This window comes from Oculina patagonica, chromosome 8 (assembly GCF_052425735.1).
Source record: "Oculina patagonica isolate OP01 chromosome 8, crgOcupat, whole genome shotgun sequence".
NCBI classification, from domain to species: Eukaryota; Metazoa; Cnidaria; class Anthozoa; order Scleractinia; family Oculinidae; genus Oculina; species Oculina patagonica.
Window position 1 is genome coordinate 5,788,520 of NC_135765.1, and position 13,956 is coordinate 5,802,475.

General features: G+C 39.3%; 1 protein-coding gene across 1 annotated transcript in view; it reads left to right on the plus strand.

Moving 5' to 3' along the window:
* LOC144663363 (histone-lysine N-methyltransferase 2B-like) overlaps positions 1–13,956 on the plus strand; it is a 34,765-nt gene that overhangs the window by 13,601 nt on the left and 7,208 nt on the right. The window contains exons 11-26 of the mRNA XM_078524271.1: positions 1,004–1,057; positions 1,634–1,945; positions 2,052–2,111; positions 3,372–3,449; positions 4,127–4,237; positions 4,811–4,899; positions 6,947–7,170; positions 7,700–7,824; positions 9,172–9,363; positions 10,070–10,228; positions 10,769–10,889; positions 11,147–11,225; positions 11,742–12,592; positions 12,923–12,997; positions 13,332–13,366; positions 13,459–13,566. Of these exons, the coding sequence (XP_078380397.1) occupies positions 1,004–1,057; positions 1,634–1,945; positions 2,052–2,111; positions 3,372–3,449; positions 4,127–4,237; positions 4,811–4,899; positions 6,947–7,170; positions 7,700–7,824; positions 9,172–9,363; positions 10,070–10,228; positions 10,769–10,889; positions 11,147–11,225; positions 11,742–12,592; positions 12,923–12,997; positions 13,332–13,366; positions 13,459–13,566 (2,673 nt within the window). The remainder of the gene's footprint in view (positions 1–1,003; positions 1,058–1,633; positions 1,946–2,051; positions 2,112–3,371; positions 3,450–4,126; positions 4,238–4,810; positions 4,900–6,946; positions 7,171–7,699; positions 7,825–9,171; positions 9,364–10,069; positions 10,229–10,768; positions 10,890–11,146; positions 11,226–11,741; positions 12,593–12,922; positions 12,998–13,331; positions 13,367–13,458; positions 13,567–13,956) is intronic.

Consider the following 13,956-nt stretch of genomic DNA (forward strand, 5'->3'; position numbering starts at 1 on the left):
TTCTCCTGTGGGCCCATTTGCATGGACATGATGGAAAATGCTTTGAAATTCGATTTTCAACCGAAAGTAACTCGGCACTTCATATGCAATATTCGGTTCTAGAAATAAATTCTCCCATAAAACATTCGATCAGAAGATGAATTTCTAAAAATAAATTCGATGTTTCATACGCAAACTAAGCTTGTATAAAGACACAGAACTTGAGACAGGTACTGTATATAAATGTAAACTTTAATAAAGCTAAGTTCAAGCCTACTTGACAAATACGGTAGACTACAGAGTGCTTCGGGCCTTAGCAGGGGCAGTCGTGAAACACTTCGACGCTGTTACTGATTTTCTATATAAGTGAAGGAGACTCGCAATTGAAATATTTTCTTTTGCTGGCGTGAAGATGAGATAACACTCGACTGGGAAAATCTCAGCCCACGCAGTATGTATTCAGAAGCTTGTCCGGAAACATGCCACTGGCTCCTTGCTTATTTAAATTTTTAACTGCTCTACTAACCTAAAACAAAGCTGATCCTTCATTTCATTAGTCTTGATTGTCTCAGAACTGCCACAAAAAACTCTAACGGCAAATAAGCGGCAATAACCAACAGCGAATTCATTTTCTACAGTCAACTCGACACGCGACGCCATGTTGTTTCCTTTTGCCAATGCATTGTGCGCATGCTCCGTACGGTTCTCGAATGATTGACAGATTTCTTTACTGGGGCGATCATTGAAAGCTAAAAAGCGGCAAGATCAAAGGTAGCTGCCAGCCCCCCTGGTTTTTTATTTCGAACATCTTTTGTTGATAAGCCATGTTTTTCATGGAGGGTCACTGTTTGTTCTAAAAAAGAATGGGTTCTATTCTCCGATTAGACGTCTTTAGCATAAAAACAGCCATCGCAAAAAAGTAAAAAAATTAAGTTGAGCTAATGCCTTAAATGAAATTGAGCTTATGAAAACTTACACGTGTAAGTACATGACAGAAGTTAATGCTTTTCATGTCTCTCACCAGGTGTGTGGTCGATGTGTTCAGTGTAAGAATTGCGGAAGGAGAACTGCTGGAGATGTAAGTTTGTTTATGTTTTGGATGACATTGTCGATTTTGAAACTTAAAATTATCTAGGCTTTATCTTTGGTTACAGTCGTGAAACTTCAATTTCATAAAAAATATTCATGAAATATAAAAAAATAAATAAATAAATAAATATAGAAAATGACATTGGCCTTTCATAACTTTTTATTTGTAGTGCATTTTTGTATTAAAGCTACTTAAAGTAGTTAGTCATGGATGGCACATAGTAAAAAATTGACCCTTTTTTGTATGCATTTTTTGCCAGCAATCCATTTTAATCCCCTTCCATTGTAGCCGGGATTTCGCTTAGGGTCAGCTGCTGGCTAATTTCACTGGCTGAAAGAGAACTGAAATCCGGTTGAAATTTCATGTGAAAACAGACACTTTGGTAAACGTTTAGAGCTGCCAAAGCCAGAAAAGCCAGCTGGGCTTGTTGATGAGCTGACTTAGTGTTTTCTTAACTACATCCCTGTTGTAACTGTCCTTGTATATTATTTTTTGGTTTATTGTAACTTTTTTAGCCTTTTTTATCTTAGAAAACTACATTTTTTAACCAACTTTTTCTTGTAGAATCCTGAGGCACTGTGGATGCTTGAGTTTACACATTGTCAAGACTGCGGTCGTCAGAGGGAACAAAACAATTTCTGTCCGCTCTGCGACAAGTGCTACTCTGACGATGACTTTGATTCCAAAATGGTGCATTGTTCCAAGTGCGACCACTGGGTACATGCCGAGTGTCAAGGCATCACTGTCGATCAGTATGAATGCTTGGCAGATTTGCCTGAGGAGGTACAGTTCATTTGCCGACAGTGTTGTGAGGATCAGCTGACTTCACCTTGGTATAAAGAACTAATGGAGGAAATGGAGGCAGGATATGAACGGGTAAAATATCTAGTGATAGTGACTGATCATTGAAATATGATTAATATTGATTTTTATAAGCATGTAGATTTTTGAGGGCAACATTCTTGCTGTTTGCTTTTCCTAGGTTGTGGATGAGATAAAATCTTGCAAGGCTTATGAACAGTTCACGGCTCACTTTGAGCAGGTATGATAGATAATAAAAAGACTCAAGAAGGGTTCAGATTGTCCTGTTCAGTAGCTCAGAGCAAGTGACTTGTATTTCTAGACTAGTACATAGCAGCAGATTTTGTGGAGTTGTAGTGGTTTGGTGGCAAGCTTGTCTGGGTTGAGATCTGACGGTCAATGCTTTGAGTCCAAGTATCAATCCTAGTGTTATGTCGCAAGCATGAAGCGGCAAGTATTTGTACTGCACCCTGGGTGGGATGCTAGTCCATCACAGGGTCACCCCACAGCAAATAAATTCATTGGCACCCATTTACACACCTGGGTGAAGAAAGGCACTGCAAGAGTGAAGTGTCTTGCCCAAGTACACAGCATTGGCCATTCCGAGGTTGCGCAGGGAACTGGGGCGAGTTTTTAATGTTAAGCAATCGATAATCTGACACCACCACATGAAAAAACTCGGTGAGATTGGTCATTTGACCAAGTTTGACGCTTTTAGGATGAACAGAGACGAAGTTATAGGCCTTGAAACATGGTTAGAAATCCATACAAACGTCTCTAATTTTGAGACAGTGTCCCCCCAAACCATATAAACTCTTAAATATTTTTTGATTTTTGTGATACCCTTAAAATGGGCAAACATAGTGATTTTCATCTTAGTTTCTTTCAAATAATGGGTCTTTGGCAGGATTTTACAGCTGTCACAAAATGGACACAAATTTTAAGAGTTTATATGGTTTTGGGGGACGCTAGCTCACAATTAGAGACGTTTGTATGGATTTTGAACCGTGTTTTAAGGTCCATAACTTCGTTTCTGTTCATCCTGAAAGCATCAAACCTGGTCAAATGACCAATCTCACTGCGATCTTTCATGTGGTGGTGTCAGATTATCGATTACGTAAAATTTGAAACTCGCCCCAGTTCCCTGCGCAACCTCGGAACGGCCAATAGTGACCCTGGCCAAGGCTCAAACCCAGACTGCCCAATCAGGAGTCTGATGCTTTTACCATTAGGCAACCATACCTCTCGTGGTACATAGCCTTACCCCAAGACATTTTAGTGTGTTAAGTGTGCTTCTCTTCAGAAACCAAAATAAGCACTGGCAGTTGTAGGTTTCTAGGCCCATGAAAACCTTATCTTCCATGCAGATTTATCTTTTACTAGTGTGTAATGATCAGTAACTCCTTAATGGCAAAATATGACACAAGTTAAAAGTGATCTGGGCTATGTTGTGATGTGACCTCACCCCTAACCCTTGTGCATTTTTTTGTCAACACAACAGCTTCAGACTGACAATGGATACCCTAAAGATCTGGATGCAGTTATGGCAAAAGTGAAAGATCAAAAGTACATCACAGTGGTAAGTAAAAATCGAAGACGTTTGTAATCGACTGCACCGTGCAGTTGACAAAAAAAGTAAAATGATTCCTTATAGAAATACAACACTTTCAGTGGTGTTGTGCCTGTTAAAGTTTTTTTGTTTTAACAATGAAGAAAAGGAAACAAAGTCCCTTTTAAAATGTTACAAGTTGCAGTCAGCCAAGCTGGTTCAGGGTAAAAGAATTGCTAGGTCAGGTAGCAGTTCTCCCAAGGTCTCACATACCGGTATTAAATGGCCCACGACTCTTTAAAAGAATAATAGAACAAACAACAGGTTCAATGACCCTTGGCTAGACCCCAAAACAATAGCGTGGAACACTGGAGGACCAGTAGAATTAAAAGCTTACAAGAGCTGCTACACTGCTGCAATTGCCAGGGAATTCTCTTTCTTGATAAGTGGGAATTTTGTTAATGCTACAAGGTAAACTCCTTACTGTTCTTCAAGTGTACCATATATATTTACAGAAACAAGAATCAAACTCATCCTTTTGTTAAAATGTATGCTGATTAGCAGAGAGCATGACAATCAATCCCAATAAATATGCATTCATTAGATTTTTGAGAACTACAAATTTGTTAGCCTTTGAAAAATGTTCTCAATGTTATATGTACTAAATTGCACTCCAAATCATGTGATTGCCTGTACTTTCTCAACAGGAAAGTTTTTGTGACGAAGTGACCAAAATTTTGGACAAAGTGTTCAGACTTGTGTCATCAGACCCTGAGCTGACGAAACAATGGGGATCTCTTTACGTAACATTTTGTAGGGTGAGTCTGCTAACAAAGTATTTACAACACTTATTCTGTTTTGTTGTCATAATGTTCGCTAAAAAGATAAAAATATTATTTACAAGGCTAAAAAAGTTATAAAATTTTAAAAAGGAACCGAACGTTTTCGACTTGTTGTCATCATCAGGGTTGACAACAAGTCGAAAACGTTCGGTTCCTTTTTAAAATTTTATAACTTTTTTAGCCTTGTAAATAATATTTTTATTCTGTTTTGTTTTGTCATTTATTATGGCTTGACTATATGAGGGTAAAGTGTATGTAATAGAGTAATACATGTGCACTGATCGAATGTGTGAATGCTGAATGGACTTGGCTAAAATAGGCCATTACTGAGTTGCCTTTTGCCTCTATTTCAAAACGAGTCCTCCAGAGATGGGGGCCTATTTTCGGAATTTTATGGTACCCTTTAATGTAACCTTTGCTCATAGAGCCTTTGATGAAAGAAGAATCGAATAAGAAGCTAGTACTACATTGTGTATAAATAACAAAGAAGTGGAAAGAATATGATAATCAAACAAGATTAACACATTTCTTTTTACTTGTAATTAACAGGAGATAGCATCAATGTTTCCCTGGCATAAGATCAAGAGTAATAAAGATTCTGAGGATAATGACGAGAACAGACAACAGTGCCCTCCCAAGTAAGCAATTAAATAGCTCTGAATTCAACACACAATCTGCAATGATTGCTGGCTTCATAATTTTATTCATCCAATCACAATGGAGTTTCTGTCTTATGCAAATATTAAACTCCTTGAGTTGCATTCTTAGGCAAAACACTTTCACTATCACAGTGCCTCTTTTGCACCTAAGAGTAAGAGTAGGTAAAGTCAGGATAAGCGCCTAGAGGCCCATCATTAAGGCTGGAGCTTATCTCAGTTTCCATAGCAGCAAGCGACTAGAAGTATTTTTTCTCCCCCTGGCTAGGATGCTAGTCCATTGAAGGGTTACCCCCAGCATTAAGTTCACCAGTACCCATTTATACACCTGCGTTGAGAGAGCCAACACAAAACAGTGACCCCAGCCAAGGCTCAAAGCTGGACCACTTGATCAAATGTCCAGCACGTAAATCATTAGGCCACCATGCTTCCCACAAGAGTATGAATAAAAAATTATAACAATTTTTTGGGTCAAATTGACAAGTGTTGGGAGGATGGGTAACACCCGATGGACAAGCATCCCATCCAGGGGTGGGGGGGGGGAGGGGCAACATCTGTAGTCACTTTGTGCTACAGAGACTTGTGTCAAGCGTCATTACTGATAAACCACAGTGCTACTCTTACTAGTCCCCCAGGATTGAGACAGACTTTATCTAAGGTTTCACTACCAGTGTGAAATAAGAAATATTTGTATAGAATTACCGTAAAAACCCGCAGATAAGCCGCACCTTTTTGCCAAAAATTTTCGCTCGAAATTGAGGGTGCGGCTTATCTGCGGGAACATTCGGAAAAAGGTGCCGTAAATTTTCGTGAACTGACACTAATTTATGGAAAATAATGTAAATTAATATAACATAAAACTACAAGAGAGTACCGGTCATTACTTTTGCAAGTTTGACAGCTCCTATACTGTTTCCAGAGTCGACAATGGCCTATAACTTAAACAGTAATATTGATACTTTACGAGCGAGAAAATACCACGAGTATTCACGAGGAAGATGTCCTATTGTTTCTTTTTCATTTTGCACTTTGATGGAAAATTTGTCGAACTGATTACGAAACTCTTTTCATGCAACGAGTTTATCTCCAATAGATGGCTCCCAAATCTCTTTTATTTTGTCGATATGATAGCCACGAAACCCGAACGCCTCCATTCTCGTCCCCATAGCCCTTCGTTTCTCTTAGCCGGCTTGGCACGAGAAAACGGAGGGCTCTGGGGACATAGGAGTTTTGAATTAATTCGAATTTTTTTTGATTGGCTGTTTGGAACAAAGAATTCCAAAACGGAAGTTGAAAACGTAACGACTCTCTCATACATTCTTTTGAAACGTCGTGACTGCATACATGAAGACAGGAAGTCCTAGAATCTAGGACTGGAAATCCTGTGTCCCCAGAGCCCTTCGTTTCCTCATGCCAAGGCCCTGCCGGCTAAGAGAAACGGAGGGCTATGGGGACGAGAATGGAACGCCTCCATCGCCATCTTGTTTTGCTTTACGTTCTCGCCCTAGTCCCATATTTTGCGTCCGATCAAATGCCTGGTTACTAAGCTACGAACGTTCGGCAAATGCACGTTCTTGTTGTTGCCGCACAAAAATCTATGGAAAAACTGCGTTGAATGAAGAAATACCTGTCAACAAATGCCAGAAAAAGATCACCCATAATATGTCAAAGTTGGTTTTCATTATATTAAAGAGCTCAAATTGTGGGTAAGACTGAAGTATTTTCCGTTTCAATGTTCATGAGTTAACGTTCGATGAAGAAGTCTTCCTAAAGACTCAACTTTGGATTTTTGACTCGACTTTGGATTTTCTTTGATTTACTTTCAAAAAACTTTTTTTTTCCAACATTTGAGTTGTTAAACTCAGGGTGCGGCTTATCTGCGGGTGCGGCTTATCCGCGGGTGTTTACGGTATTTCTCTTGCACTTGGTCATGCATTTGTTTGCATCAAAGTTATAAACACACATTTGCATTTTCTATTTCCTTTTTAGTCTAATTTTTCCCAAAGCTGATTTTTTTCCTTTGTTACAGTGGAATAATTGGACCCAGCATTGCTTACGAGACGTGGGATCATTCTTACGTCTCCTTAAAGAACAGCCAAGCGAAATCCGATACTGCACTTGACAGCAAAACCAACTCAGATACTCCACTTGACAGTAAAACAAACTCAGATACTCTACCTGACAGTCAAACTCAGTCCCCTTCTTCAGAAAATCTTCCGTCTAGTTCTTTGCCATCACAGCACGAGATAAATGGTAAGTGTTTGTATTCCAGCCTTACAAATAATTCTGTCGGGGTGTCGTCCTCTCTCTAACCCGAAGACGGACACCCTATAAAACAAATCTGGTGTTGGGTCCTGCCCCTTTCGTTTTTCAGTCATTTTACTGTAACTTAACTTTCTATAAGATGGACACCTCTCTAAGACAGACAGCTGGAGCTCATCCCGAAGGTGTCAGTTTTAGAGGGAGTTGACTGTAGTAGAATAGTTTTCTGTTCTTATGTTCTCTGCTGTAAACAATCCCACTGTCCAAATTATAATTTTCTGTTCTTATAACAATTTTTTTCTCATGAAAGCTTTCTTCTCTAACAATTGTTTCTCTAAATAAGCCCAATGTCAAAAAAGTGTTGATGTTATAAAATGTAAGCACAGAACTGGTAAATACAGTGACAAGTAATTAAAATGTTACAGGTTGCCCGGGGGGGGGGGGGTAATTAATAAGTTTAAAATGTAATTACAGACCCTATTAACAAAAATCTTTGATTGCATGTGTTGTGAATTTGTAGCTGAAGAGGAAAAGATGGAGACAGACAATGACCAAGATCAGCAAAAAGAACAAGTTGCTAATGAGGAACCCATGGAAACCGACAGCAATAATGATGAAGAAAAACAGCAGCAGCCATTAGACAAGGTAATGCAGTTAATTAGAGCTTGAAGGAGCTTAGTCAGGGATGGCACACTTTGAGACTATTGACTGTTTTTTTTCACTTTTGTCATTTGAAATCTAATTTAATATTCCTTTGTGGTAACCATTGCGGAAGGTGCGGCGGCCTGGTGGTTAGAATGCTGGACTCAAGCAGTCCGGGTTTGAGCCCTGGCTGAGGTCACTGCGTTGTGTTCTTGGGCAAGACACTTACTTACAGTGCCTCTCTCCATCCTGGTGTATTAGATGGGTACTGCCAAACTAATGCTGGGTAAGGAGGGGGTAACTCTGCAATGGACTAGCATCCCATCCAGGTGGGAGTAGAAATACTTCTAGCTGCTTCATGCCTGCCCGATGCAGGCTTAACCATTTTAGTCATAACCATCCTTGTTTATTTTCTTTGGTGTATTTCTACGTTAGGAAACTATTGTTTGGATGTTTCCTTTGATTTACACCCTCTTTAGTGTTATGTGCATGGCGTCTATCTCTTTACATCCATCTTTCAACATGCTCTACATGCAAGACATATCAAAAACACCAATCACAGCCTGCTAGCATGAACTTCTGAACATGTGGGCTCATTTGCATGAATCCAACACTGGTATGCATCAGTTTTGATTGGCTCATATCAAACAGCACATCAAGAGATGATGTTGAACTATGGATGTCGAAAGTTATAACCCACCCATTAATTTTTGCACGCGCTCATTGGACAAAACGCATCACGTGTTACAAAATTGAACCACGGGTATCAGCGAATATACCCCGTCCGATTTGATATCCGTCGCTCGATTTTATAGGCAGGCACAAAACAAACGATTGAAGTCACCTTATTCAAAATTCTAACTTTTAATGAAATCACAGAGTTAAAAATCACGTAAAACAATCAATTTACATTTGTTTCAACCACAGTTAAGCCGGGTTTATTACGTAGGTTTTTTCCTACAAATTTACTGGCGATGAAGCGCGTTGTAGAAAGAAACCGGAGGGTTATAAAATAAATAAACCCCTTTCTGGCTTGCTGGTATATTGGAGGATAATGCCCTTGGCTGAAAGATTGTCCTCAAAATTTCCCAGTTGCCCTCCAAGCTTCGCTTCTCAGCCAACTGTTCATTTTTTGACAATCTTTCAGCCTCGGGCATTATCCTCCAATATACTAGCTGCCTGAAGGGGTTTATTTACTAAATAGCCGTTATGAACAATCAAAGCAGGTGACATTGTGCCATTTGTGGTGTACTCCTTTAAAGTTAATAAAAAAAATGAAAATCAGCATAACACTATTCGCAGAAACATCAAAATTTAATTTTTATTTTGTTATTATTTTTTAATTTTTAGGAGGATACCAGGAAGTGTCTCCTGTGTGGTGTGATGAGTGACGCTGATTCCCCTGGAGCTGGCCGTCTTCTCTGTTGTGGTTTGGATGAGTGGGTTCATGTTAATTGTGGTCTGTGGTCTGCTGAAGTGTTTGAAGATGATGAGGGTCGTTTACAGAATGTACAAGTGGCTATATCCAGGGGCAAACAGATGGTATAACCTTGATTCTTTATACAGTCAACTCTCTCTCTCAAGCGGACACTGTCAGGACTGGCTCCAACTGTCCGTCTTACAGAGGTGTCCGTCTTATAGGGAGTTTAGTTAAAGCAAAATGACTGAAAAACAGGAACGGGACCAAAACCAGGTGTCCGTTAAGAGAGAGAGAGTTGACTGAACTTTTAAACACAGCTTATTTATTAGTTCATACTAAGTCCCCTGTGGTAGAGCGTTTTTTTTCCTTTTTATATTCGCCAGAGTCGTTTGTTGACCATTCGTAGAGCTAATTTTGTGTTTTTTTGTAAGTCTCAAGAGTTTTTTTTTATATTTGTAAGTCCCGAGAGTTTTTTTTTATATTTGCAAGTCTTGAGAGTTTTTTTTTTATATTTGTAAGTCTCGAGAGTTTTTTTATATTTGTAAGTCTTGAGAGTTTTTTTTTTATATTTGTAAGTCCCGAGAGTTTTTTTTATATTTGCAAGTCTTGAGAGTTTTTTTTTATATTTGTAAGTCCCGAGAGTTTTTTTTATATTTGCAAGTCTTGAGAGTTTTTTTTATATTTGTAAGTCCCGAGAGTTTTTTTTTTTTTTTTTACATTTGCAAGTCTTGAGAATTTTTTTTATATTTGTAAGTCTCGAGAGTTTTGTTTTTGTTGCTGCTGTTGTTGAACTTATTCTCAGTAATCAATTATTTTCTCTGCTGATAGAAATGTGAGCATTGTGGTGAAGTTGGAGCCACTGTGGGCTGCTGTGAACCTCGCTGTCCACAGAATTATCACTTCATGTGTGCAAAAAATGCAAAAGCAGAGTTTCAAGATGACAAGAAGGTCTACTGTGCTCAACATTCCTTTAGGACCAAGAAACAGGTTTGTTCGAAGTCCTCGAATTATAGCCGTCCCTCTATTAAGCCTGCCCCCCCCCCCCCCCCCCTCCCAATGAAATAATCGCCTCCTTGAACAATGTCCTACACACGCACGCACGCGCGCCTGCGCCCACCCACATTAAATGATTAACCCTTTCTCCCTCCCGTTTCTTTCAACTATTCCCTTTCCCTATTCCATTTACACCTTGGATAGGAAAGAAGTTTTTCGTTTAACAAGACTGATATATGACTCCCACTCTGACGCCGAGGAAACTGACGTTGAAAATTAGTCAAAGAAACTAAACTGAGAACATTTGTTAGAAAGCGGGTATTCAGTGAACTTGTTGGAATAATAAAACAAAATCTTGAAAGCAGGACTTCCAGCAAGCAAGATTTGTATAACTAACTTCCTCGAGTAATGCCCCACCCCTCGAATAATCGTCCCCTTTTTTTGGGGCGCAAATTAATTGATGAACTTTGGCCCTTGAGCAATAAATAGTCACAGTTGCAATTTACTGACATATTTTTTGCTCTATTTTATCAGCTGCTGATGGTAAATGACGACTTCTGTGTGGAGCGTCGTGTTTGTGTGGACATGAGTAAAATCCGAGCGACAAAGAAGCTGTCAAGAGGATTTGAACCTCACTCTATCAACCTTGTACAAGGTATGCTGCTCAAAACACGAGTTTTCGGTTCATAACGTCTGATCTAAAGATGTACAAAATCATTTGGTGGAGTTGACTTGAGTAAGCCCTTAAACTCCCTTGAATCTTTTATGTGGCCGTAAAAAGTTCTTGAACTAATCCATGTGGCCTTGAAAAGATCTTGAATTTGCCACAAACTGAATGTGTAAGATTCTTGATAAACAACGTACCGAGTAGAGGCAGTGTTCTTTAAGAATATTTAATTGTTTCTTTTATAGGTTCTCTTACTGTTGAAAACATTGGTAAACTGAGCGAATATTCAGACACCAAACAAACGATATATCCGATCGGTTACAGGTTTGTCATAAAACTTCATTTCTTGTAGTTGGATTTATAGTGGAATTTTTAGTAGCCTTTCTTCTAAGCCCTAAGTCTGATAGGAAAGGACTTAAAACACTTTCGCGGTTTTGCCCAATTTTGAAGCGAAAAATACATGAAAAATAGACCCCACCTTCACCACCCCCTTCCTTATCAATATTAGTTTAGTATTGATGTGTCCCTTACCGTAAAATTTCGTTAATAACCTCCCCCCACCGCCGAAAATAAGCCCTTTAAACCTCCCCCCCCCTCCAAAGTTCAGATGCGACACCCCTTTCAAATATAAACCCAAACAGTTTTTAAACGCAAAATTCCTTCCTGTATGTTTTTTTTTTTACAAGGATAGAGAACCCGGAACAGACTACTTTTGTTCTATATTGCTTTGTTCTTTTTACAGAGATGTAAATTATTATTTATCGTTCACGATCACTTTTTTTCACAAAAGTGTTTCAACCGTTTTTGCTAATTTATGACTTTTTGTTGTTATTTTGCCAGAACAAGTCGGCTTTACTGGAGCGTGAAGGATCCGATGAAAAGATGTCGTTATTACTGTACAGTAGAAGAGAAGAAAATAAAATCTTCGCACAAGAAATCGCAACAAGAAGTCAAGGATTTAATTGATCAACAACATCTTCACAAAGTTATTTCTCACGAGGAAGTGAACAAAAAGGAAAAGGCAACGAAAAACATGTCTTCATCTCACGGAGATATAAAGAACATGGCGCCTCCTTGCAACAATATAACAAGTGACTATTTGAACAGCTCTTTTGGAAAGAAACTTAAAAGAATTGCCCCTCACCCGGGCCCTTCATTAATTAACCACACTGTATTTCCAGGAGTTCTCTTTAATAAGGATACAAACTTGGGACCTTCGAGCTCACATTTATCGAAACTGAGAAGAATTCTTCCGGCTCCTCAAAAACCTTTACCTACTTCTCCTTCACATTCTCCAAGAAAACTCATCGAGCACTTAAACAGACAGACAAACCATTTACCAGCCATGATTAATCCTGTTTATGTTGAAAAATCTTCACCCGTTCCTAAGGATCCTTCTCCGCAAAAAGCTGCGCCGTCTAGAAGTAGAAAAACGCCGCCCGCAGTGAAGAGAACAATTAGTTTTGAGGACAGTATTCCTCAGACTGTAAGACAATTAAACTGCGACAATGAAGTGGTTGCAAAATGTGGAGACGGAGATATCTTAAATTCGCCCGTGAAGGAAAAATCTACTAAGTCTTGGTTAGTGAATCTTCGAGAGAGAGAAAATGCTTTGCATAGCGAGGAACTTTGTGTGTCTTTTGTCATCACGAGTGACGAAGAAGTTAGAATTGAGGCGAATACATGTGAAGGTATGTCCGCCTGTTGTTCTGTTTTATGAACGGTTTTATTAGTATATAGGGAGACACAATGGCGTAATTGATAGCTCAGTTGACTCCGGATTGCCGAGTATTGGTTCGAGCACTGGTTGGGTTTACTGTTTTTGTGTTCTTGGGCAAATGTTTGTTTTTGTTTCTTTTTTTGTTTTGCAACTTCCGTGCACTTGCAAGTAAACTTGCGAGTCTGTTCGGCCACTCAACGCAAGTCTGCACGAAAGTTCAACTTGCGACTTCGTTTGACGGGATCTTTACAGGGAAAGCTAGTTAGTCCCAACTGATGTCGGATCTATCTTTTGTTCCTAGGTGCTTGGAAGCAAGTCTTCGAAATGGTACAGGAAGCCAGGATAGATCGTCTTTTGAAGCTGGTTCCCTTTGCAGGTACTGTGTTTTATTTCTGTTTCCTTTAATTTGGTGGGAGGTGCGGTGGCCTTCTGGTTAGTGTGCTGAACTCCAGATCGAAGTGGTCTGTGTTCAAGACCTGGCCGGGGCACTGCGTTGTGTTCTTAGGCAAGACACTTTACTCTCGTATAGTGCCTCTCTTCACCCAGGTGTATAAATAGGTATCGGCAAATTGAATGATGGGGAATAACCCTGCCATTAACTAGCATTGACTGTTACATAATAGTCTTTGCCCTCCCCTTTTCTCGAGGGGTGACTGTCGTTAAAGAAAAAAGAAAACTTTCCAATTGATTTTGTGATTTGTTCTTTCTAGGCGTGAATGGTAAAGCGATGTTTGGAGTTCATCAGGTGAGCGATCATGACTCGTTTGTCTTGTAAACATTTTTATGTAACAGAGAAAATAGAAACCATGTTTAAATCTGTTATATTTTTTCCCACAGGAATCTGTTGTTTCCATGTTGGAACAGTTACCAGGGGCTCATCAACTTAAGCAGTACTCATTTAAATACAACCCGTCATTCGACAAGAGCAGTCTTGAGGAAACACAGGTAGAAAAATGAGCCAATGTTAGTGAGTTATAAGGGACACTGTCGCGGTGATTTTTCTGCTTTTCAGTAAAAAGTACTAAAATTGGCGAAGTACTCTCGCTCGTACACTTAATGCGCCTAAAACATCAAGATGAAGATATAAAGTCAATTATTGTCGTAGGAAGTTGGGAGCCGTTGTTAGGTTTTAGTTGTTTTTCCAGGTCACAAGGGCAGAACTTGAAAAAGTCAGCCTAACTTTTTCAATTTGAGATCTCAGAATTTCCTGATAGCATCACAATAATATCACTTGTTTATCGCTTCAGTACACTGGCATAGTAAATTTTAACGAAACTGGATCACTATTTATAGGTTTCCATACGTCTTTAGGCTCTTGAATTTTTGAAGTGAAGC